Below are 22,436 nucleotides of genomic sequence, written 5' to 3'. Positions count from 1 at the left end.
TTATGCTGGTCCATTGGTATCTCTGTGATAGCAGTCTGCTATTCATAGCTAAGGTAGTTATTTCTCTAATCATATTACAATAAGTTCTCCTTTTAGTATGGAAAGTTTGACACATAATTCCATAGACACAAGTGGTTCCTTGTTATCTGTAACCAAGGCACACTGGAATTTGAAATTCTGCTTCCTGTGCTCTGCTGTATAGCTCTGTGTCAATACATGAGGCTTTAGTCTCTCATCTCCTGATTTATCAGTCTAACACCTGTCTGATTCATATAATAAATTGAGAATAAAAATGAAAGTTCTCTTTTGTGAATTTCCTTCTCTAGAGGTAATCCTGAATTTCACCAGTTTTACTGGTGCATTTACTGCACATAGCAATAATTACCTGAGATAAAAATCTACTGTACTTTGACTCCTGTTGATAGTGAAGCTCATTACACCCCCATTATAATTATTACCCTCTTTATGTATACCTCATGAAATTTCAAAAGCTGGTATCCAGGGGATGCTGTTTAAAGAAACTATTTAAGTTATCAGGATGAATTATGTAAGACACTAACAGTATGTTCCCGCTACATCACTTCAAATCTTATAAAATTCAGGATGCATAATGATCAGAATTTTATAAATAATATTATTCTGTCTAACAGGGTTCTGATACTTCCCCAGGATGCTTTTTTTTTTTTTTTTTCTTCTTCCCTCCACTAATGCAAATTTATCTCAGGGGTTAGCCATATTAAAGGCAACATAGGCTTGCGACACATGGCCAACAAACACATGGCATCTCTACCAGCGGTACTCAGGTAAGTGCATGTCCTGCAGAAGGTAGCATAGGCAAGGGGCAGTTTGCAGAGGTGGAAATGCAACTCATAGCTAATAAAGATCACTTTGTCTTTCAAGTTATGACAGTTGCTGTTTGGTCACTGAAGGTGTACCATTCCTAACAGTCAGATATCAATCAGTATGGGACAATTCAGGTCTGTAGTGGTGATGAGGTAGCTCAGAGCCAAGGAGGTGCAATGTATCATAAATGTAGCACCCTGGGACTTCCACCTTTTTCTTTGGCACCATCCTGTTGCATGCGGGAGATAATATAAACTAAGGCTAGATTATGAATCTCATTTTAGTGCTGAAGAGCTTCACTTCTAAGATAACAACATTCAACATACAAAAGCCTGCTTTTCTAGGGAAGACAACTGAAATTTTTAGGGATGTATTTCTGGCCATAGGAATGTATTTCTACAAAATGCAATCTTAAAATACTGGATCCTGAAGTGAATCACAGCTCAAAATTGAGTTTATTTAATGGCAGAACAAGATTCTTTTCAGCTGTAGGCATCCATTTTTACAGAAATTGTGCTGTGAAAATCACAGAATGGTTGAGGTTGTAAGGGACCTCTGGAGATCATCTAGTCCAGTGTCACTGCTCAAGCAGGATCCCTTAAAGCACATTACCCAGCATTGTGGCCAGTCAGATTTTGAGTGCCTCTAGGGAAGGAAACTCCACAACTTCTCTGGGCAACCTGTTGCAGTGCTCTGTCACCCTCATGGTAGAGAAGTTTTTCCTTATGTTCAGACTCCTCCCTCAGCCTGCTGGCAGTGCTCTTAATGATGTACTCCAGGATCCCATTGGCCTTCTCAGCCACAAGGGTACAATGCTGCCTCACGGTCAACTTGTGCATCGGGACCACCAGGTCCTTCCCCACACAGCTGCTTTCCAGCCACCTGCCTGTGCTGGTGCTTGGGGTTATTCCTCCTCAGGTGCAGGACCCCAAATGATGTACTTTGCACTATTACAACCCTAATAATTTAAATAGGAATTGCACATGGCTGAGGGTGCTCTTCAAAAATAACACACTGCACAGTTGGTCCAGGAAGTGGAACAAACTTGACAAATACATTGATGCAGATCTTATAAAACCAGAACTCCATTTACATGTAACTTGTAGTGGTAGAATTGGCTGTATAGAGGCTGCTAAAAGCAAATTTTTGGAAGTTAAAATGAGTTGCTTGCGTTCTGATCATGCCTCAGAGACCTGGTGAGGACAAAAGTATTTCGACCAGATTTTAATGCACTCAGGTTGTTTGTTTGTTACACTCCCCTCTTCCCCCCCCCACCCGCACAGCAGCATTTATGTGTGGCATCTTGCCCTCTTGCTCAGCAGTGAGAACAGTAACGCCCATCTGCCTGAGTGAAGGCAGGAGGGAGGATCTGGGATGCTTGCTTTGCATCTGAAATGGGCTACTGAGCTCAAGTTGTTTGTAGGGCGATAGGCCCAGGCCTACTTAGCAGTCAAGACTTCTGATTCTCAAAAGTTTTATTACATGTACAAACTGGAAATATTGTGCATTTGTGCACACAGCCTCTGGTGATTTATTAAGTAACAAATATTTCAATTAGGCACTTAAGGACTTTCATTGTTCCTGAAAGTAAAATGTTTGTGATAGTTTGCCACAGCAGAAATTTTTAGAAAGCCTATTAAATATTTAAACTTTTTTTTCCTTCTACTGATGGCTGAGAGAGGCATCTAGTGCGCATCGTCTGCTGGTGATCATACAAGAACACTGCAGGGATTCCTCTTAAATATGTAAATAAAGCACCCTGTCCCTCCTGCTCATTCTGGGTGGAGAAAAAATGTTGATTTCATCGTTGCAAGAGTAATTTTAAAAAAATGGCAGTGGGAAGTGTAAAATGAAATATCTGTAGGTTGTCCTGGTCTTTACAACTGCATTTAATAACAGAAAAAAACATAAACAGTTACCATGTTGTTCAGGAAAATGTAAAAGTCCATAGAAAGTAAGGTGAGCTTTGTATGCAGACATGTATAAACAAGTAGAGTACCTGTTCAGTCTCACTAGTTCATTACCCTTTGCTTTTAAAATCTTGTGTGGTTTTTTGTTTTGTTTTGTATTGTGTTTTTAACTCTTTCATGCTAATCTCCAGTTAGAGGTAGAAGTGATAGGACATTTCATATGTAGTACAGATTCTCATTTCTATTCTAAACGTATAAACACAGACCCGTTTGAGTAACAACAGCACAGTTTTGATGTTTTAGGGTGTGGTATGGATTAAGCATCATTTTGCCTATGCTCCAAAAATTAGATTTCCCTTAATTCTTAAAATATTTTTGCTCCAAAATAAGATCCACACCCCCTTAAATGTTACTTCCATTTTCTTCTACCAGATCCTCACCAACCAGTACACACAAGCATGCTGAAGCATGCAAGTAGGAATCTCAGAAACGTGGATCCTGCAAGGTTGGAAGCATCCTGGCATGAGCTGGGATGTGTTCTACCAGCAGAAAACATGGGAGTGTTTTAGACAATTCAGTGGAGAGTGCCAGGAGCCCACTTGTCAGTCAGCGTTAGGAGCCTTTAAAGGCTGATGACTGAACACGGCTTCCTGTGTTGTACCAGTAGGGTGTCCAGGACGTGCTGAGCGTGTTTCCTGGTTTGTTAAGATGTCTCAGAAGGCAAAGAGGAGGCATAAGCATCTTCTGTATAACCCAATGATTAATAAAAAGTAAGTAAGTTTTAGGATGAGTGGGAAACATACTGGAATCCTTCTGTTTTGCCTTCCTGTGAGCCTAGAATATTTTATTTTCAAAAAATAACATTGTGGTGACAAATAACATTTAAAAATTGCTGTGGAGTGTCTCTACAATTGTGTAGAAGCAGAGTTATCTAGGTGGACACTAAGTGGATTCTTGGCATGTGTCCTACCTAGGTACAACTTACTGTTCTTTCCCCAGTTACCCAGTGTGACGTACAGTGGCGTATTACTCTGCTGTAGGCGGGAACAATTGAACCAGCTCTGTGCTACTATTCTGTGATGTGTTTTGTAGCTGTAACAGGGAGTGAAGCCTCCTCCAATAAACTTATGAAAAATCCTCTCACTGCTTAGGAATGGCTTTAATGCAAATCACCAAATAGATCTTGTGGATTTAAATATTTTATTCATAAGTGCTTGAGAGATGAATAGCTTTGGAATATCTGAACCAAATTTATTTGTGCTTTATGTAAAGGCAACAAGAAATGAACGTGTTCTCTTAGACAAAGTACAAACTTACTGGATGGGATATTTAAAAACAGTCATGAATTGCTAACAGTCTTTACTTCTTACTCTGTAACATGAAATGAAAAGTATGAGAGGATTGGCGCACCTCAGTCTTAACATTATATTACAGAGAAGTAGATTTACAGAGAAGTAAAAATATTTTTTGCTTCATTTTGGACCATATTCAGAAAGTCGGGTATAGAGTCCTGTTTTTATTTATTTTTATTTTTTTATTAATTTTGTTTGGAAGCAGAATTTTAATAGATTTGTATTTAACATTTATATTCAATTGCTTGAGAAAGGTTGGTGCTTTTTGTTATGTATCTCAAAACTATTTAAGCTTAAAAACCCCTTGTGTTGGAATTCTTGTGCAGTAATTCTTGCATTTTGTCAGAAAGGCTGATACAGTAACAGGTTTTTGGAGGACAATTTAGTATTTGTTGAGTTTTGACCAATGCTGATTCTTTTTATGACCATCCACCATACAATTAGATCTCTGTGAATCCTGAGGAAATACAACTTTGTCAGTAGAGCAGGAAAGCAAGCATTAGTTAAGGAGTCTAATCTCAGGCTTTTTGTGAAAATTTGCTTACCATAGAAATACTGTTTTTTCAATTTTCCATATGTAGAACATGAGCAAATAGACTTAAATTTTTCTTCATAGGGATGTCTGTGTTTTAATTTAGTTGTATTGTATTTTAATTTTCTTTATAAACTATTCTGACAATTCTAGGTGAGCTTTTTTTTAGAACAGATATTTATTAGCATGGATTCGTGTTGGACTTACTGTAGGCTAAAGTAACTTTTCTTTGCCAGCTGGTAAGAACAACTTAGACAGTATAAAAATATCCACTCAGGGGGAAATTGATTACTTTATAATTCTATCTGATGAGCCATATTTAACTAACCAGAAGCCTGAAGGCTTAAAGTGCTGCTTGAGAAAGAACAGCTTTTCGTTTTCGAGGCAGCACATACCCCCTGACAATTTATGCACACTAGACACTGCTGTAGTTAGGCCTCTGTAGGTTTTAGATGGTGAAAGATGAGTAGGAAAAATTTTATCTCCAATTTTTTCTTGGGCAGCCAAAGCTAATATTGTTTCATCTCACTAAGAATTGTTAAACAAACCATCTACAAAGATCAGATTTATTTAGCCATTATTGAATTATGCCAACTCCTATAAAATACAAGGCTAAAGCACACCAAAAGGTGATTTTGTAAATAGAGCCCATTCCATTTCTATTGTATAAACAGAGCTTAGTGTCACAGATTCATGCATTTGTATGCTGCAGTTGTCTCACTACCGAAGTACACCAAATAAGGGCTCAAAATAGAGAGTGTTTAGCTTTCCAGGTACTGAGTGAGATCACCAGTGGTCAGATGAATTTATTTGTCTAATTCTTGCCTGATAACAAGGCTTTCCGGAAAACTTCAAGCCGTAGGAAGTGTTCACTGTTATTTTTCAACCGTTAGTGGATATGCTGTCGATTCTAATTCTTACTGGCTCCTAAGGCCATAAATACGAATTGGTAATTTGGAAACAGGTGATTGTCTCCTATATGAAAAGAGGCGGTTTTGCTGGTTATGATTTTGTGTGTGCGTGAAGTCCTGAGTTACTTGAATGACTTAAATTTGCATTTCAAAGTAATGTCCTTGCTGGTTGCAGCTGGCACTAGTTACTGCCCTAGGCAACTGGGCCCGTTGGTGGCATTGGCCCTTTCAAAATGCTGCATAAAAGGTGTGTTTGCTGAAACCAAAATAACTGTCAAAAGTTTCTGCAGTCCAGCTTTTAAGAAGAACCTCTCTGCTTGCAGAGAAGCAGAACTGAGTGCCCTATGACAAAGTTCCCACACAGCACCTCACGAGTCAGCCTGTGCTCAGTCTGGTATTGGCGCACTCACCTTCAAGTAGCAGAATGCATGGAGGTCTGGAGGTGTAACTTAGAATTTGGAATTGGATTGCTGAGGTTTTCTAGCTTTGGGTCAGGCCTGCTGGGATTCATTAGTGAAGTCGGTGTATAGCTTTGTGTAGACACCCTGATTGTCTCTTCATTGGTGGGATTGCAGTTTATCCACACAAAGGAAAAAAAAAAAAACAGAAACAACAAACATTTCTTATATGTTTGTAAGATATGACGCGTCCTATCTGCATTTATGACTCCAAAAGAAAGTTTTAAGCAAGTAACATCTGTTGGGTTAGGTGGGAATCCAGGTTGCTCTCAGGAATGTAAATGCTGGTTGTCTTCTACAATATCCAGTTCAGCTCCAATTTTCTACCTATTTTGAGTTAAAAAAGAGACAAAAATGTAATGTTTCTCAATCAGCTATATTTGTTTAGGTATGTAATGTGTTCCCATACACTGATGTAGTTGATTTTCTATTTTAAGTATAAAGCCTAATCCCGTTTAATTTAGGTAGCAGAAGGTGTGTGGGTATGCTTTTTGGCCTGGCAACGTGATCTGGGACTACCACACTGAGATGATTTGCTTTTGGAGAGAGAATGTATTTCCATGCCGCACTACAGAGCAAGTTTTGCAGTCTGATCACAAGCAGATCTTCAGCTCAGCGGTAGAGAAACTTCTGTTTGGGCTGAGGAGGTACACAGGACACCACGCCAGTAGGAAGCTTGGTTTCTCTGCTGAGGTCTCTAAGCAGGAGGCCAGCCACAGTCAATCTGTCAAGTGAGCAGGATTATTTCCTCCCACTGGTTGTATGCAGGTAACTGTTGACAAGAGCTACTTCTGTTGCTGCCGGTTCAGGTTGGCTGCTACACAAGAGCTGATTTGCTCTGAGAAGGCCACTGGCTTCCCAAGCCTTTTTCAGGTCCCATAAACCACTAAGGCTGTGATTAACAGCTCCTTAGATGCTTAAATGTACAGCTCCTATGTCTTTCACTGAATTTCAGTAAATGTTCCAAAAGCTCCATTTGAAAACTCAGCCCCAGTATTTGGTCTTTTTTTTTTTTTTTTTTTTTTTTTTTTGGGGGGGGGGGGAATAGATCTTGCATCGTACCCTGCTCCTTACTAAGTATGCTGGAGGCTGTAGCAGGTTCTGTGAACTGTTGGGGATTGTTGATTTCTTTTTCTTGCAAACACATACTTAACTGCTGACACCGCTGGCATTCGATGAGACATTTAAAATCACACTTCTTAATACTTTATTTTTTACAGGTTATTTCAATTAAGCTAGATGCCTTGTTTGTAGTGGCTTTTTGCCTGATGGCAGCTTTTAGATACAAAAGAGATAAGGTGCAGAGTAGCCAGGAAATGTTTGAATACCTTCTTTAGAAAGAAGGAAGAAAGTTCAGGCAAAAACTATTATATATCAATGTTGCAATGGCAAGCCTGCTAAAATACCTTCTTCCCTTCTTCTCCTGACAAATCCTTGGGTTGAGTGGATACTGCATCAGCAATGGACCAAGTTCGGATTCTCATGTCAAAGCAAATCCACATTTTCACTAAGTTTTTACTAAGAGTTTCATAAGCTGTAACATTATATTGATTTAAGTTGAAGTTAAGGTGAGCCAGTAAGTGCTGCTAAAATTCCCTTTAATGTACATCTTGAACTGCATCAGAGTGAGGACTTCTGTTAAAATCCTGTTAAATCAACAGGATTTTAGTTAAAACATCAGGCTGTGAAGTGACCACAAGGGAAAAAGAAAGCATCTCCATTAGAGCCATTAGCACCTTCAGATAGCTGCATCTCTAATTACAGTTATGCAATCAAGCATGGACAATTCAGGTGTATTTTGCTTTATTTTTTTTTTCCAAAAAGGAAGTTAGTCGTTAAACTAGACCCCACGTAAAAGCATGCATAATAATTAGAAAGAGAATGTAAATGAAGAGAGAGTATTTATGAAATCTGGGGAGAGCAAAAGCAGACAAGACCATGGAGGAAAGTAGAGATGAGGCTGTGGTGGGTCTAATAAGGAACAACAAGAGCCTGAGTGGGGATCACTCAGTTCTCTGTTTTGGTCTGTTCCCTCCAAGCTGTGTGGGAGTTCTGATTTTGACTTCCCTATGACCTGTGTTTGCTGTGATAATGAAGAGATGTGGAAAAGCAAACAGGCACAGGTCTTACCTTGCCTATTCTCACCGTCAAACACTGAATTTTGCAATTTTGTGTGGTGTAGCAGTAGCATTGTTGTAAGCTATATTTCTCTACTTCAAATAACAACCAATTGACAATAATGAAGTAAAACTAAAAAAAAAAAAAAAAAAGTTAACACATTCTAAACAATCTGTTTTTCTATAATCCAATTTTAGAAATGTATTTGTACAGCTTTCACTGAAGATCAAGCAATTGTCATGATTCCAGAAAAACAAGTTTAAATGAATTTATGTAAACATTTCATGAATAAAAACAGCACCCACAGAGCAACTTTCCAAATCAGTTACACAGTTCAGCCATTTATTTTTTTTAAAGCTATGTTCTTGCAGTGATTCAAGTGTATTTTAAAACTAGTTGAGATATTAATAGCAAATTTGAAGAAATTTGAATTATCTGAATTTGAAGGTGTTAATTTTCTAAGAAAAAGGAGTTAAAAACTTTCTGCCCATTTCTAGACTGTCCGCATAACCTCATTATTGCAGCCTTTGTTTTTCTTCTCGTTCTCTGTCATTTAATGACTTGTATTGTCCTTCATCTAGTTTGTAAGCTACGTTGGAGCTAGGAACATCTTTTGATCTATGATGTCTCTAGTGCACTTCTGGGCATAATTATAATCGTAAAAATCTTTGAAACCTTTCCACTTGTTGTCTTTATCACTAAAGTTGAAATGCTCTATATTGGCATCATAAAAAAAAATTAAATAAAGTCTTTTTTTAGCCTTCAAACACTTAGAAAATAATAAAAACAATGAAGCAAGACTGCTGTGTACCTCTTTGTAGCATATAGAAATATCTGTTTCATTGCAGTATCTTAAATTCTCCCTTAATCTCTCAAGCCCCTATGAATAAAGCATTGGATTACCAAGTAATACCCATCATCACAAGGAATTAGGCACTTTAGCTCTGGGCTCCATCTAAACCATTGCATTAGGAGAGATGTTACTGACGTCATGTTTTCCAAGTTGCAGCTGACTTGCGTGGTGCCTTCCCACCGGCCTTTAAGATCTTGCAAGAGATGAAAAATGTCTCTTATGCCTCTTCTTTTCTCTTTTTGGGTTGCTTCGGGGCACTAGCACACATATGGTTTTGCAGCTAAGAGACGAGTAGGAAACTAAGTTCCTGTTTGTGTGTGCCAGTAAGTCTGTAACAGAGCTTTGACAAATTGTGCGATTTCCTTCATCTATAAAATTAATAAATTAGAATACTATTCTACTTCCAAGCAGAGTGTTTTTTAATTAGGGCCCTGATGTGCTAATGTCGTCTGTCTGCAATATGTAAAAATGAAAGGACATCCAGATCACGATTCCCTCCTTCCTTTTCTCCAACTATCTCCAACTATCATGTTTTAAAATTTGCTGTGGTGCCAGTTTTTATAGTTCTGTACCGTTAGCTGTGAGAATACTACTAGAATTCAGAGAAGAAAATCGATGGAATGCATCCATGCACTCAGCTCCCTGTTGCCTCCCCACTTCAACTGGGCCAGCAGTGAATGTAGCTGGCACCTGTTAAAAAACCATCCAGCCAATCTTCGTGATTTTCAAAGGTACCATCCTTGTTTAGGGCACGGGAAGGGTAGGAGTCACCACGCTGTCTTAAGCCATCATTCAGTCCTTACTGTTTACAAGAAATTACATTCTTGCTAAATGTTTTTGAAACAGACTTCAGTCTTAACCAGTTTTCTTTATGGTACTTGCTGCATGATTTCAGCCGGTAAAAGGATTTCTGATTACATTCATTTTTCTTCCTTTTTAACTAATACGTATGATAGTATGTGTTATCTGCAGGAAACGCGAATCCCTTAGATCTACTATGTTCCCATAATGTGGATAATTGCTTTTGTGAAGCCATTTTAGTTGAACATTTTATGGGTTGCTGGACAGCTGTTTATCTTGTAACTTACTGATGCTGCAGTCCGTGATAGAACCTGCCTGAGTTATCTGGGCTTGATCTCTACTTCACCACACTGTAGCGCAGGTGTTGACTGCTCTATTTACAAAACTGTCACTTGGCATCATGTCTCCCGAGGAGCTATAACACCCTGTCATCATACACTTAAGAAAATATTTATCTGTAGAAGACCTAATTAGACAAATTGTTATGAATCTGTTGTACTTCTGCACTTCCTTCTGGCATGTGATTTTAGAATAGTAAAGGTCAAATTGCAGTGGGGTTGCAGAGTATAATGTCACTCTTTACAATAAATATGGTTCATTAGCCTGAAAGTTGAAATGTCGTGTACCAGGTTGGCAGTCCATCCTTACTTCACATACCCTAAACCACAGTGTACTCTTTATCCTTGGGACTGCTGTAAAGAAGAATCTTTCTATCTGTGATTATGTAAATCAATGTGGATTTTATAAAGCATTTTAAGCATCAAGAAAAAGAGAATAACTTCTTCACAGTTTTTCTTGTCTAACAGTAATAATGTAATTGGACAGGGTTAAAGTTATCTTTTAACTTATGATTTGTAGATGCCAGAGTGTCTTTTGAGAGAGTCATACTGAAGGGTCCTAAAAATCCTTCAGGAAAACTAATCTGCTAGGCTTCCCCCCATTATCAACATCCCAAAATGCCTTTGGCAAGTAGTAAATGCCAAGTGTTTGTTATTTGGCACTTGACTAGTCACTCATTTATTTAAACTCAAACATTATGTATAAGATTGTATAAGTTTTGCTAAGCTAACTATTAAAAATTTCCATGGAAATTGCACCATCAGGGGAAAAAAAAAAAAACAAAAAACACACACACAAAAAAAAACAGGACCATGTATTGCAGTAAACATAGCTGACTGCCCTACTCCTAGCAGTTGCAACTGGCTGTGAGCTATTATTTTGCTTCTCTGTAAGAACTAGTATTTGGGTACCAGTTACTTACTTGGTTTTACTTTCAAAGTCTTTCATAATCTTGTTCCCACACAACCTGATTTTTCTCATTATATTTTAGGATTGATTCCTGTCTCCAATTAGTTTTTGTTATGAGCTATCTCATCTGCTTCTTTAATAAAATTCTCTTTTTACCCAAGCTGTCTACTAAAAATGTATGTCTGCAGATCTGATGTGCTATGACTACGCTCAGTGCTGCTGATCAGGAATTTAGGTTGAAGAAAGAATTTTCTTATCATTAATAAACAAAAATGTGTGTGGTAAAAAGAGAGCTAGCTAAGCTATGTATTTTAATACCTTATTTATCACTTCTGACCTCTATAGTATACTCTGAGTAGGCAGTGTGGTATTGCATGTGTGCCACAATTAAAAACATGCTGCCAGGAGGAATGTAAATCAGTTGCAAGGGCTTGGTTTGTAGGAGCAAAAATCTAAATGGTGATAGAAAATTGAAGAATTGCATTTTTATTTTGGTATTGAGGCACTGTTGCTTTGTAAAACTCTTTCTCTCTTCTGTGCACCATATATTGTTTTACTTGCTGTTAAATAGAAACAGAAATGTCCACCTGTCTGTGTGTGCCCTGCAGAATATTTAAAATATGCATCAACGTACTATTTCCCTAAGTTTGGCTTTCCAGGAATCACAAATTTTAATTGAATTTATGCCAATAAATATTCTTCTGTAATTTTTATCAGAGATGTCAAAATTAGAGTTTTGAAGCATGGTCCAACATACATCCTCTCTCTTACGTGTTGAATGTTTTTTATTCTGTACTGCTCAATATTATTTACATTCTAGGTTTAAACTTGAAATATTATAAATGGGAATTCTGCCTTCATCAGTTAGATAGCTTTGCTGATGAAGAGATTAATTGTAAAACTCCCTTTCTAACCTTCTCACTTTCTTTTATTACTTCTTCAGAGTGCTTGATAAGTGACATGATTGCTTTGCTTTACTTATTTCCATTCTTTCCATTTCTTGTTCTTCTTATTGGGTAGTATCAAAATTTCAGTTTGAAGAGAGTGATATCACATCCATTGGTGATACCATTGCCAAGGCTGATAAAGTTTGATTTACAGGAGTGTTTATTAAAAAATCATTTACATTTCCTATTATCAAAACCTGTGACAAAACCTGAACTTACTATAAATTGTTAAGATTAAATGACTTTAAAAAGATATGTAAGCTGTACATACCATATCTCTACCAATTTGTGTCTTTTTTTAATGATGACATTTGATAAATTCCTCAGATGTGAACTTCACAACTGGTAAGACAACCTTTCAAAGATATGCTCTGTCTTCAGAGGAAATTTCGTATTTTATATATTCTATTAGTGTTGTTTTCTTCAAAGCTGAAAATTGAAATGTATAAATAATAATATTAACTACGATGACTTCATGTTTTGCTTAAGCATGCACCATATAGAATCATAGAATATATAAGAAGTCTTTTATAGAAAATATTAAGATTTTTTTGTGGGCTGTTGCAATGAAATTGATCTACAGCTTGAATTAAATTATGAGTATTAAATACCTTAATATTAAAGCAAAGCAGTTTGATTTACTGTTTTTAATAAAGTGAAAATTAAAAATTTGAAGCCATTTTTAACCATAAGAAGGGTGTTGTAATTAATGTAAGTCAACCCATTTTGTTTTGAAGTGCAGCAAAGCAAACCATTTTTTAGTAAGCACGGGTTTTGCTCTGAATACAAGGTGCCTTTGCCATTATACTTTCATTGCACTGCTTTTTTTTTTCCTTCTGTTAAAAGCCTTGGCAATTCAAGTTTAACTTCAGTGATAAAATATTAGATGCCTAGAGGTAGCTGCTTCACGCTGTTTGTGAAGATTTGAAAGCAGCTAATATAAATAAATGAATATTAAAGTGTCCAACATGTATTTCTGAATGTAAGGCTTGAACTTTGTAGTAGAAATGTCTTCCATGACAACATTTGTCATGTGCATTAAGTGGCTGATGTTCTGAATTAATTTGCTGAAATACCAGTCTCTTGTAGTTGGAGTTGATCTAGATGCATGATCTGTAAAAGACTGTCAAAAATATTAAATTAAACAGAACAGGGAAATATTATGAAGGCAAAATCAGCATGAGCAAACCTGCTTTAAACTTCTAGTAACTGTTATATGTGTTTTGTGTCTTCTGTTTTTACAGATTTTCTCTTTGCCTCTGGAGTGTTTCGTTATGGCAGCCTCCAGTGAACAATGACATCCTTTGACAAATACAAATGCCAAAAAGCCAAATGAAAACAGTGGCCTTCTTTTCTTTTTACTCCAACACAGTGAAATGGTGCTCTTACAGTTTTCTTATTGACTCTTACTGGAAGAAACAAACTCCTGATTGGACCTTTTTTCCCCAACCCCCTGCCAGTGTTATTATGGATGCTTGACACAGTGACATCATGTAGTAGGCCCTGAAGTGTTGTCATAATTAAGTTGCAATGGTTTTATACACTTCCCCATTTCCCAACAGCTTTCTGTCAGTCCTGCATTCCTTTTCCTGGGGCCTAATTTTCCCATGTTATTGGTTTGCAGATAGGCTTGTGGCCTCTTTTGTTCCAACCACCTATGAAAAACGTCAAAGAGCAGATGATCCGTGCTACTTTCATGCACTTTGCATCATTATTACCACTCCCATCTACTTGGCGCTGCTGGTAGCCTCTCTTCCTTTTGCTCTGATAGGCTTCTTGTTGTGGTCCCCGCTCCAGTCAGCCAGGAGGCCATACATCTACTCCAGACTAGAAGACAAGAGCCATGCCAATGGAGCCACGCTGCTCACTGAATGGAAGGCTGCAGGGAATGGGAAAAGCTTCTGCTTTGGCAGTGCCAATGTTTGCCTGCTGCCAGATTCTCTGGCAAGATTTAATAATGTTTTCAATACACAGGCTAGGGCTAAGGAGATTGGCCGGAGGATCCGAAATGGGGCAAGCAGACCACAGATCAAAATATATATAGATTCTCCTACCAACACGTCCATCAGTGCAGCAAGTTTTAGCAGCTTGGTTTCCCCACAGGGTGGAGATAGCACTAATCGTACTGTTAATGTTGGCATCAAAAGGACAACATCAATGGAGTATAAAGGAGACAACTCTGGCTCGAACAACAGTGAGGACAGCAGAGAAGATAAGGGTGGAAATGGAGAGCCAAATGAAGGAGAGGAAAACACCTGCATCGTCCGCATAAACGGAGAGGATAACGGCCACATGTCAGACATAGAAACAGATACCGTCAATGGGCAGGCTAATGCTAGTGGCCCCGCAGAGCACTCGCTGGAAGGTGACGCAGAGATCTCAAAAACACCTAACCACAAACAGAAGGAAGGAGATTCTGGGAGCTTAGACAGCTACTCGGCCTCAAGAGAGTCATTAGTTAAGGTTCGTGTAGGAGATGGCACAGTGGACCAAAGCACTGTTAACAACAAGCTCCTCTACAAGGCTTCGGTCATGAAGAAGACTTCAGTGCGGAAAAAGAAACATACAGATGAGACCTTTGATCATGAGATCTCTGCTTTCTTCCCTGCCAACTTGGACTTTCTGTGTTTGCAGGAAGTGTTTGACAAAAGAGCTGCAGAGAAATTGAAAGAGCAGCTTCATCACTATTTTGAATACATTGTCTATGATGTTGGGGTCTACAGTTGCCATGCCTGCTGTAGCTTTAAGTTTGTGAACAGTGGTCTCCTTTTTGCCAGCCGCTATCCTGTTATGGATGCTGCCTATCACTGTTACCCTAATGGAAAAGGAACAGACTCCTTGGCTTCCAAGGGAGCCTTGTTTCTCAAGGTAAGAGCCTTTCTTTTTGAACCTGTAAATATTGACAAGTTATAAAATTAAGCTATTCTCTATGTCATTTCTGTTAAGAATTCAGAGAAGCAATTTTTGAGTCTATATTAGCTGATCTAACTTTTTTATGTATGTGTGTGTGTGTGTATATAAATATATATTGGTTTTGTGGCCTAGATAATGTGTTGAAGTGTTGGATGTGCGTGAATTAATAAGGAATTTTTGGAGGTAAGACAACTATAATTTTAAGTGCTGAAATGTGAAGTTGTTTACATGGAATTTTAGTTTATTTTTACAGAAATCTCATTAACAAAAGGCATACATTCTAAACTTCTTAACACAAGTACAGTACTATGGGCATTACAGTTGGACACCAGCTTATTCAGGCTACATGTTTATAAAGGAATCGAAAGACAATCAAGTCTAAATGCCAGTAAAATAAAACTGAAAGGATTGCAATGAACTGTGTGGCTATTCCTCTCTCTTATTTGCAAAACAATCGCTATGGAGAGATATGAAGAAGAGCAAACAAAAATGCATGGGACACTGGGGAGCACAGAGTTTTTTCCCTTTATTAACACAGTTTACTTAAATTAGCTAATGGTAGTGGGAACAGGAAGCCTGGGGTTACACTTCTGTAAATCACAAACAGCAGAAATACAAGTCTGCATGCAATGATTTGCTTTTCCAAGACTAATAGCTGTTCATGCTGAATTCTCAGGAGAATCTGGCAGTGCTCTTCATGAACTGGAATGTGGGCCCTTTTAATTTGGAATTAACTACAAACAAAAACTTCGTGCGGAGGTCCACATCTGTGGACCCAAACCTACATGGATCTGAAAATCTCCTAGGATACTGGATTTCAGATTTTTCTGTCACAGCTTTTAGTTAATGAAATGCATTACAAATGGATTTTTTTTTCCTAATGCTAGCAAAATATATCAACTGAAATTTTAGGTATCTTCTAGTGCAAATTGGTCACTAGTCCTCTGAATGAGCTATTATTAACCATTAAAAATATGGACCCTTAATAAGAATCAATGGTGTTTCATACTTGTTTGTAAACAAAGAGAAAATTGATACTGCGTTGCATAAAGAAGCAAATATTAGATCTTGCAGTCTGATAATACTCCAGTATTTCAAATATATTTGGCAAAAACAAAAATTCCGTATTTGCATACAGGTTTTTCAAAAAATGCATCTGTCTATACTTATGTGTACTCTTATGTGTTTATTAACAGCTGGAGTTTATTCTTTCATCATAAAGTGCTGTTTGCAAAAAAAATGAACATGCATGTTGTTCAACATAAAAATTACCAGGGTCACAAAGACTGCCCTTCAGCATATGCGTATATTAGGGACTAAGAGATTAAAAACAATCTGCTTTCAACTGCCTATTCCTGAGTCATTGATTTGTTACCCTGCTAGGAACACAGCAATGTCTCCATTTCTCTTGCAGAAAATTAAACCTCCTTTCAAATTTCCACTGGGATGATGAACTTAATTATGGATTCAAGTTGTTAAATAATGTTACAGTTGAGCAGGGAATAGGGACCAATTAATATGAAGATTCAAAGATGACTACATTCCTTTAAATATTACAGAACTCTGGCCCAACTAAAAGACCCTTTTACCTCATGTCTGTGTCATTCTGACATACTGCATGTTATACCTAAAATGTTTTTAATTTGAAGTCTACTTTGATAATGAAATGACTTTGTCTCGCTTCTGCATTAAGTGGTCAATACTCAGTTCTTTCTTAGACCATTAAAGTGTGGGAATGATCTATTTAATTTGAGCATTGAAACAAAATAGGTTTGAAGGTTGATTACTTCATTAGTAACTGCATGCGTGTGGAGTCCTGTGACAAAAGCTATAGTAAGTAAAAAGCCTGGTGTGGTTTTGAAGTCATTGAGAATCAATTTGTTCACTTCAGAATTCTTCAGGTCTTATGCTGGAGTAGCAGCAAGTAACAAAGCGTACAGTAACTGGTTAGAAGGGGTCTTTCTAGCCAATTTGAATGGCATAGTACTACTTACATCTTAATTAGTACTTATATCTCTGGTTTTACATCATTCCTTTTACTGATTGAGGGCAGCTCTTGCTTTACTTTCTGTGCATACGACATAATCCAATCTGACGTTAGAGTTTATCTCCGCATGATTTCAAAGACAGCAATAATACACCCTTGCAGAAGCGTCCTCCTAACGGCCTCGCATCCAGTGCTGCCGTGGACTTAGGAAGAAAGTGTCTCTGTCCTGTGCAAATTCTTTTTAAGTTTATGACTCCTGTGAAAAGCACAGTGCTCCTATTTTTGGAGTTGGAAACATGTCGCTTAAGTTTTGTTTTTGAAGTTTGCTTTAGAAGCTTGTTCCCCTTGCATAGATTCCATCTCTGAGTAAAGGGCCAATTGCTTTCCATGCCGTTAAAAAAAAAAAAGTAAAAAAAAAAAAAGTGTGAAAAGCAAGTGAAGGGAGAAGACTTGCAAATTCTAACAATACAGATAAAATCACTGTGGTTTCACTCACTGGGAGGATGAAGCCTTTATTGAAATCTTTCAGATCCACGGGGAAGACCCAATATCCAAATGCCAAGGAATGTTTGGAGAAGGAAATCAGTTCTCATTCAAAGAGCACTATTTGTCTCCTTGCTACAAACTTAACTATTGAGATAAACTGAAGGTCTCAGAACTAAACCTTTAATGCAAGTTAAATTATTTGGAATCAAAAGGCAAAACTGTTCTGGGTGAGTTGTGTCACATGACAGATCCCTGCTGCCAGGGTGAAGCATTTCATGCATTTTGGTTTTGTTTCTGTTTAAAGTGAATTGGAAATTTTCTATTGCCTCTTTCCTCCACTGCCTTCACCATCTAGATTGTATTGGAAATTTTTTTTTTCTAGATTGAATTGGAAATTTTCTATTGCCTCTTTCCTCCACTGCCTTCACCATCTAGATTGTAAAGTTCAGGTGGAGATTTGGAAGGATTTGAAAGATTTGCTTAGTTACACAGAATTATTTTACCTGAGAGACTTAGACAGCTCAAGGGTTATTATTAGTAGCTATAACAATAATCAGTTCTTACATACAGCTTTTCATTTGTGTGTCTCAAAGTGCATAATAAAGGAAGGTCAACATCTGCTTAATAGAAGGAGAAACTAGAGCACAAGAAGGTAATGGGATTTGATTGTGGTTTTAACACCTGGGGTGTCACAGCTAAAGAAAGAAGATGTAAGTAAATTATAGGGACTTTTAACACAGCCTCATGCTACCTAAGCTACCTGGAGACCTGTGCAAAGGAATTTGGCTAGTCTTGGTCTGTTTTCTTCCTGAAGTTGTCTGCCACAAAAGGTGCTGCTGCTGGCATTTTCCTGACAAAGATCACAGGCTGTTCTCATCTGGATAGGCTGGTGCTTTCCAGCTCAGGATGAAGGCATGAGGATGAGAGTTGTGAGAAGCTATTGTGTAAGTCCGTTTTCTGCATTAGTGGAGAACTAATTTACATTCAGCACTTCGATCTCTTCAAACTCTAGCAGTGTTTTTGTGTCCAGTATAAGAGGCCCTCATTGGGACATAAGAGAGACGCAGTCACGGAAAAAAATAGTGCATAGGGAGGGGGGAAATGTCACCTGCATCTAAGTGACAATTTCTTGTCTGAAGTGTTAAACCACTGTTCTTTGCTGCTGGTAAGGACTCAGAGGAGAAGTTAGCAAATATATAAATCAGCCGATCCATTTTCATACTTTGACAGTCAGAACCCCTGGGAGACTCTGCCGTGACTCTGTGTTCTAGTGTTGCATTTCACATTAATTTAAAATGCCTAAGAAAAGAACCCTTGAGTCTGCTTTGTAGGTTTTATTTCTCTGTTGTCTCTTATTGCTGCTCTGCTCCAGATAGAGGAAGAAAGTGTAACTGACACAGGTGCTATCCTGTGCTGGTGATTCTAGCTAATAAGCTAGCTTGCATGTACTTGTATATAACACGATGCAGTTTTCTCAGGTGTTCTGCAGCTGTTGGTTTGACAAGTACATAATTTCAATTCATAGTATTTTTAATGAATTTAAAGGGAGTTAAAAAATGCATGTCCCTTGCAGAAACTGGATTATAATACTGCAGGCAAATCAATTTTAAAAGTTACCAGTGAGGGCACCAGTTTGTAAATTACTAGAAGGCTTCAAAAATCATTCATCTTTAGATATAGGGGTATTAGTATATATCAATATGCTTAGTTGTACTGTTTGTTTTTTTTTGTTTTTTTTTTCTGTTCAAATTTTGGACACTAGTGTAGTAAAACCAGAAAACTCACCCTTAACTTGACCTGATGAGTTAGAGTTGGAGAGTTTGTCCAGCTCTGTTGGCAAATTATGCCCTTCTAGCCTTAAAATGTAATGGCTATAACTGTAATGTGAACATAAGCCAACAAGATATGTAAATGCAAAGTTAGGGTAGGGAGGTCAATGAAAGAGGTACTCTCAAACTGGTTATTTACTGAGCAGAGCTTTTGGAGTGGTTTTCTTCCCACTGAGACTGGGAGAAGTGGAATTACACTGAATCAATGCTATTCTTCGTAGTGTTCTTGGTAGTAGGCTTCTACTCTTTGGCATCTTCTAAGAGAGATACTTTCAGCAAAAATAAGAATTCTTGTTTAAAACGCAGTATTTGAACATAAAGCAAAAGCAAAACCACAGTCTGATGTGGGTAGTTTGAACGGATAATACTACTCTAACACAAAGACTGTAGGAATTAAAAAGAAAAAATTATAAGTCTTGTGGGTTTTGCTAAATTTCTGAAAGAACCTGTGTTTAATTAGCATTAATTCCTAAGCTTATTAACAGATTTACTTTTCAAATTCTCTGAAAATTAATGCTGTTCTCAGGAAGTACAGTAATTGTGCAGAGAACATGTTATTATTCATTGTTTTAAAGGAAACCTAGCAACCTTTGCTTTAAGTGCAAACCTAACCTTGTTCTCAGAAGAGCTGGAGTGGTTGTAACAGATGGTATAAGAGCACTAGCTCCAATTGCAAAACTGCTTCCAAGCAGTTTCTACTTATTTGCTACTCTCTGAGTGTCTGCTTTTTACGATAAAATGAGGGTCCCCTGAATTACCTTCTCTCATTCTTTTTTGTATTACAGATGCAGTTAAATTTTGCTTGGGTAATTTAAGCTGTCTTTATGGCTGAGAATGAAGGGGTAACTTACGCTATGCAGTTGGACAACATATTGGGAACCTTTTTTACCTAAGGATTACAGAGAAAAGCAGGATGGCTGCTTTCTGAGGCCAGTAAGAGATTTCAGACTCTTTTCCTTGATCAGTTGTCCCGTACCTACGTTATCCCAAAATGTTAAAAGAAACGTCTAGTGCTGCTCATGATTTTGTTTAGATAACTCTAAAGCTGTCCTGTTTAACTCAGGAGGGTAACCTAAACATTTTCCACATGTTCAGTTTCTGCTTTAAAATGTTAATGTAAGAATTGGACAGAGTCCAGTAAACTGGCTGAGGCTTTTTTCTTTCTTTTTTTTTTTTTTTTAAAGGACAACCCTACCCATGAAACTTTACCATGTTTACTTCACCTTGATATAATTGAAGTTATTAATCCCAACCTTTTTCTCCTTCATTAGTGGGACACATTACAACTGTTGTGGAGGATGAAATACAGGACTGAGATCAAATTGTGGGATTTATCCTTTTCAGAAAACAGAGAGCCCTTCATTCATGGCACCAATTTACAGTCAAACACTTTCCCTCACATATAAACTTAATGAAGCTTTCCCAAATAACTAATTCTCTGAGCTCATGAAGCAGCAGTCGTTGTCACATGGTAGGTGCAGAGAAATAGAATTCTGAAAAAATCACATGCTATTGTGGCTAAAAAGAATTGCATAGCACCAAAAAGAATTTTGTGCTGATCTCTAACATTTAAAACTTTCAAATTTTATTTAATATGCTTAGATTAAATTACTAATTTATTACAAATATATTAACTAATGCCTCTTCTTTAGCAGCTGTTACATATCCCTGTACTAGCATAAGATGCCTGTTTTTAAAATGGGTCTAACCAAAAAACTGCTACAAAGAAATCAATGTACAGGAATAAAATAAATCGTTCTTGGAAGTTACCTCTACTCTAAATCATCTGTGTGAGACAGGAATGTTTGAACTGTGTGAGTCACAGCAAGTCTTTGGCATCATCTTTTACCAGGAACAGGAATTAGCACTTGGGCACACAGTTTGATTGGTTCTTCCATTAGTTTCTTGGTGCTGACTCTCCCGCTAGCCTTGGAAAACAGATAAAATGGAGGGGGGAAAAAAAAGTCCATGAGGAATTGATAAAATTTCAGACTACAGAAAAGTTGAAAGAGAAAATCTGTATCATACATTTGTTTCTTTTCTTGTCCTTCACTGTTATTGTCTTCTCATTGTACTAAAGTAGACAGGATGTCTACATGATACTCTCCTAGTGCTTGAAATAGGGAGGAGGTACAAACTGTGTGCTGTTACCAGGATCTGAGAGCATCAAATCCGGTGCAAACCATGAGCGTGTGGAGATACCGCTAGTGGGGTGTCATGCAGCTCTTTGTCTTGTGCTCACGTATTTTGAGTTCCCTTGAACTTCATCGGCTACACAAAGCAGGATGAGTATTTCTGTGGGAGCAAGATGCTACCACTTCTCCTGTCACCCTGTCTATGTACCTTGCTCCTATTGCCTGTCTGGAATGTTTTATTTCAAAGACAAACAGTAACTCCAGCCCTTTGCTGAGATGATGTTCTTTGCAAATGCAATCCTCATGCTTTTGTTTTTAGGGAAAGGGCCGTTTTGTTGTTGTTTTTCTTCCCCACAGAGCGTGCAGGTGTGCTTTTCAGCTTGGCTAGTTTTCCTTCATAGTGTGATCATTACCTTGGTTCTTGTCATGAAAATTTGTCTGCCACGGAGCTATATTGTACTTTGGATACATACCTTCTTCAAAGAGTAATGCAGGCACCACTACAACTCGTATTTACTCCAGTGACAAAACTGACACCTTAATGATAATTAATCTGATGAAATGAATGGTTTGACTCATTTACAGTCTAAGATGTAATTAAGCCATAATGGTGGAAGTTACAACTATTCTGTGTAATATCCCATCTCCCTGAAGGATTCTTAATGTTACATTGAGATTATTTACCTTCCCCAGCTTTGGGTTTATTGCCTGCACGCAGACTGTGGGGTGATGAATTCTGTGGAGCTCCTTCTCCAGGAGTATGACAAAATTTTATCTCTTTTCTGGTTTGCACACCTGGATTTCCTTCCCACGGAAGAGAAGGCAATGGCATATCCTTTGAACTTGTGTGTATTTGAACACTTCGTACTAGAGAGTGCACATTTCAGCTGAGAAATTGTCTACCTTGCTTAGGATTTTTTTAGAATAGCTACCTCCAGGCAATAAGAAGCTTCTACAAAATACCACTAAAGATTAAATTTTCCTCTTAATAATCTTTTTGTTTCTGTCTACGCATTATTGGTCAGTTGGTTTGATTCTTTAACTGAGTGTCATTTGTTATGAATGGCACAGCCCAAATTTTTAAACATAATAGAATGTTTCTTTCCAAGTAGT

At 37.7% G+C, this 22,436-nt stretch overlaps 1 protein-coding gene across 1 annotated transcript in view; it reads left to right on the top strand.

Moving 5' to 3' along the window:
- Positions 1–13,503: 13,503 nt before the first annotated feature.
- The window catches only part of SMPD3 (sphingomyelin phosphodiesterase 3), a 37,164-nt gene continuing 28,231 nt past the window's right edge, over positions 13,504–22,436 (top strand). The window contains exon 1 of the mRNA XM_027466862.3: positions 13,504–14,841. Within this exon, the coding sequence (XP_027322663.1) occupies positions 13,504–14,841 (1,338 nt within the window). The remainder of the gene's footprint in view (positions 14,842–22,436) is intronic.

The sequence above is a fragment of the Anas platyrhynchos genome, chromosome 12, assembly GCF_047663525.1.
Source record: "Anas platyrhynchos isolate ZD024472 breed Pekin duck chromosome 12, IASCAAS_PekinDuck_T2T, whole genome shotgun sequence".
Classification (NCBI taxonomy): Eukaryota; Metazoa; Chordata; class Aves; order Anseriformes; family Anatidae; genus Anas; species Anas platyrhynchos.
The sequence above is the reverse complement of the archived record's forward strand: the minus strand, read 5'-3'. Positions and strand labels throughout refer to the sequence as shown.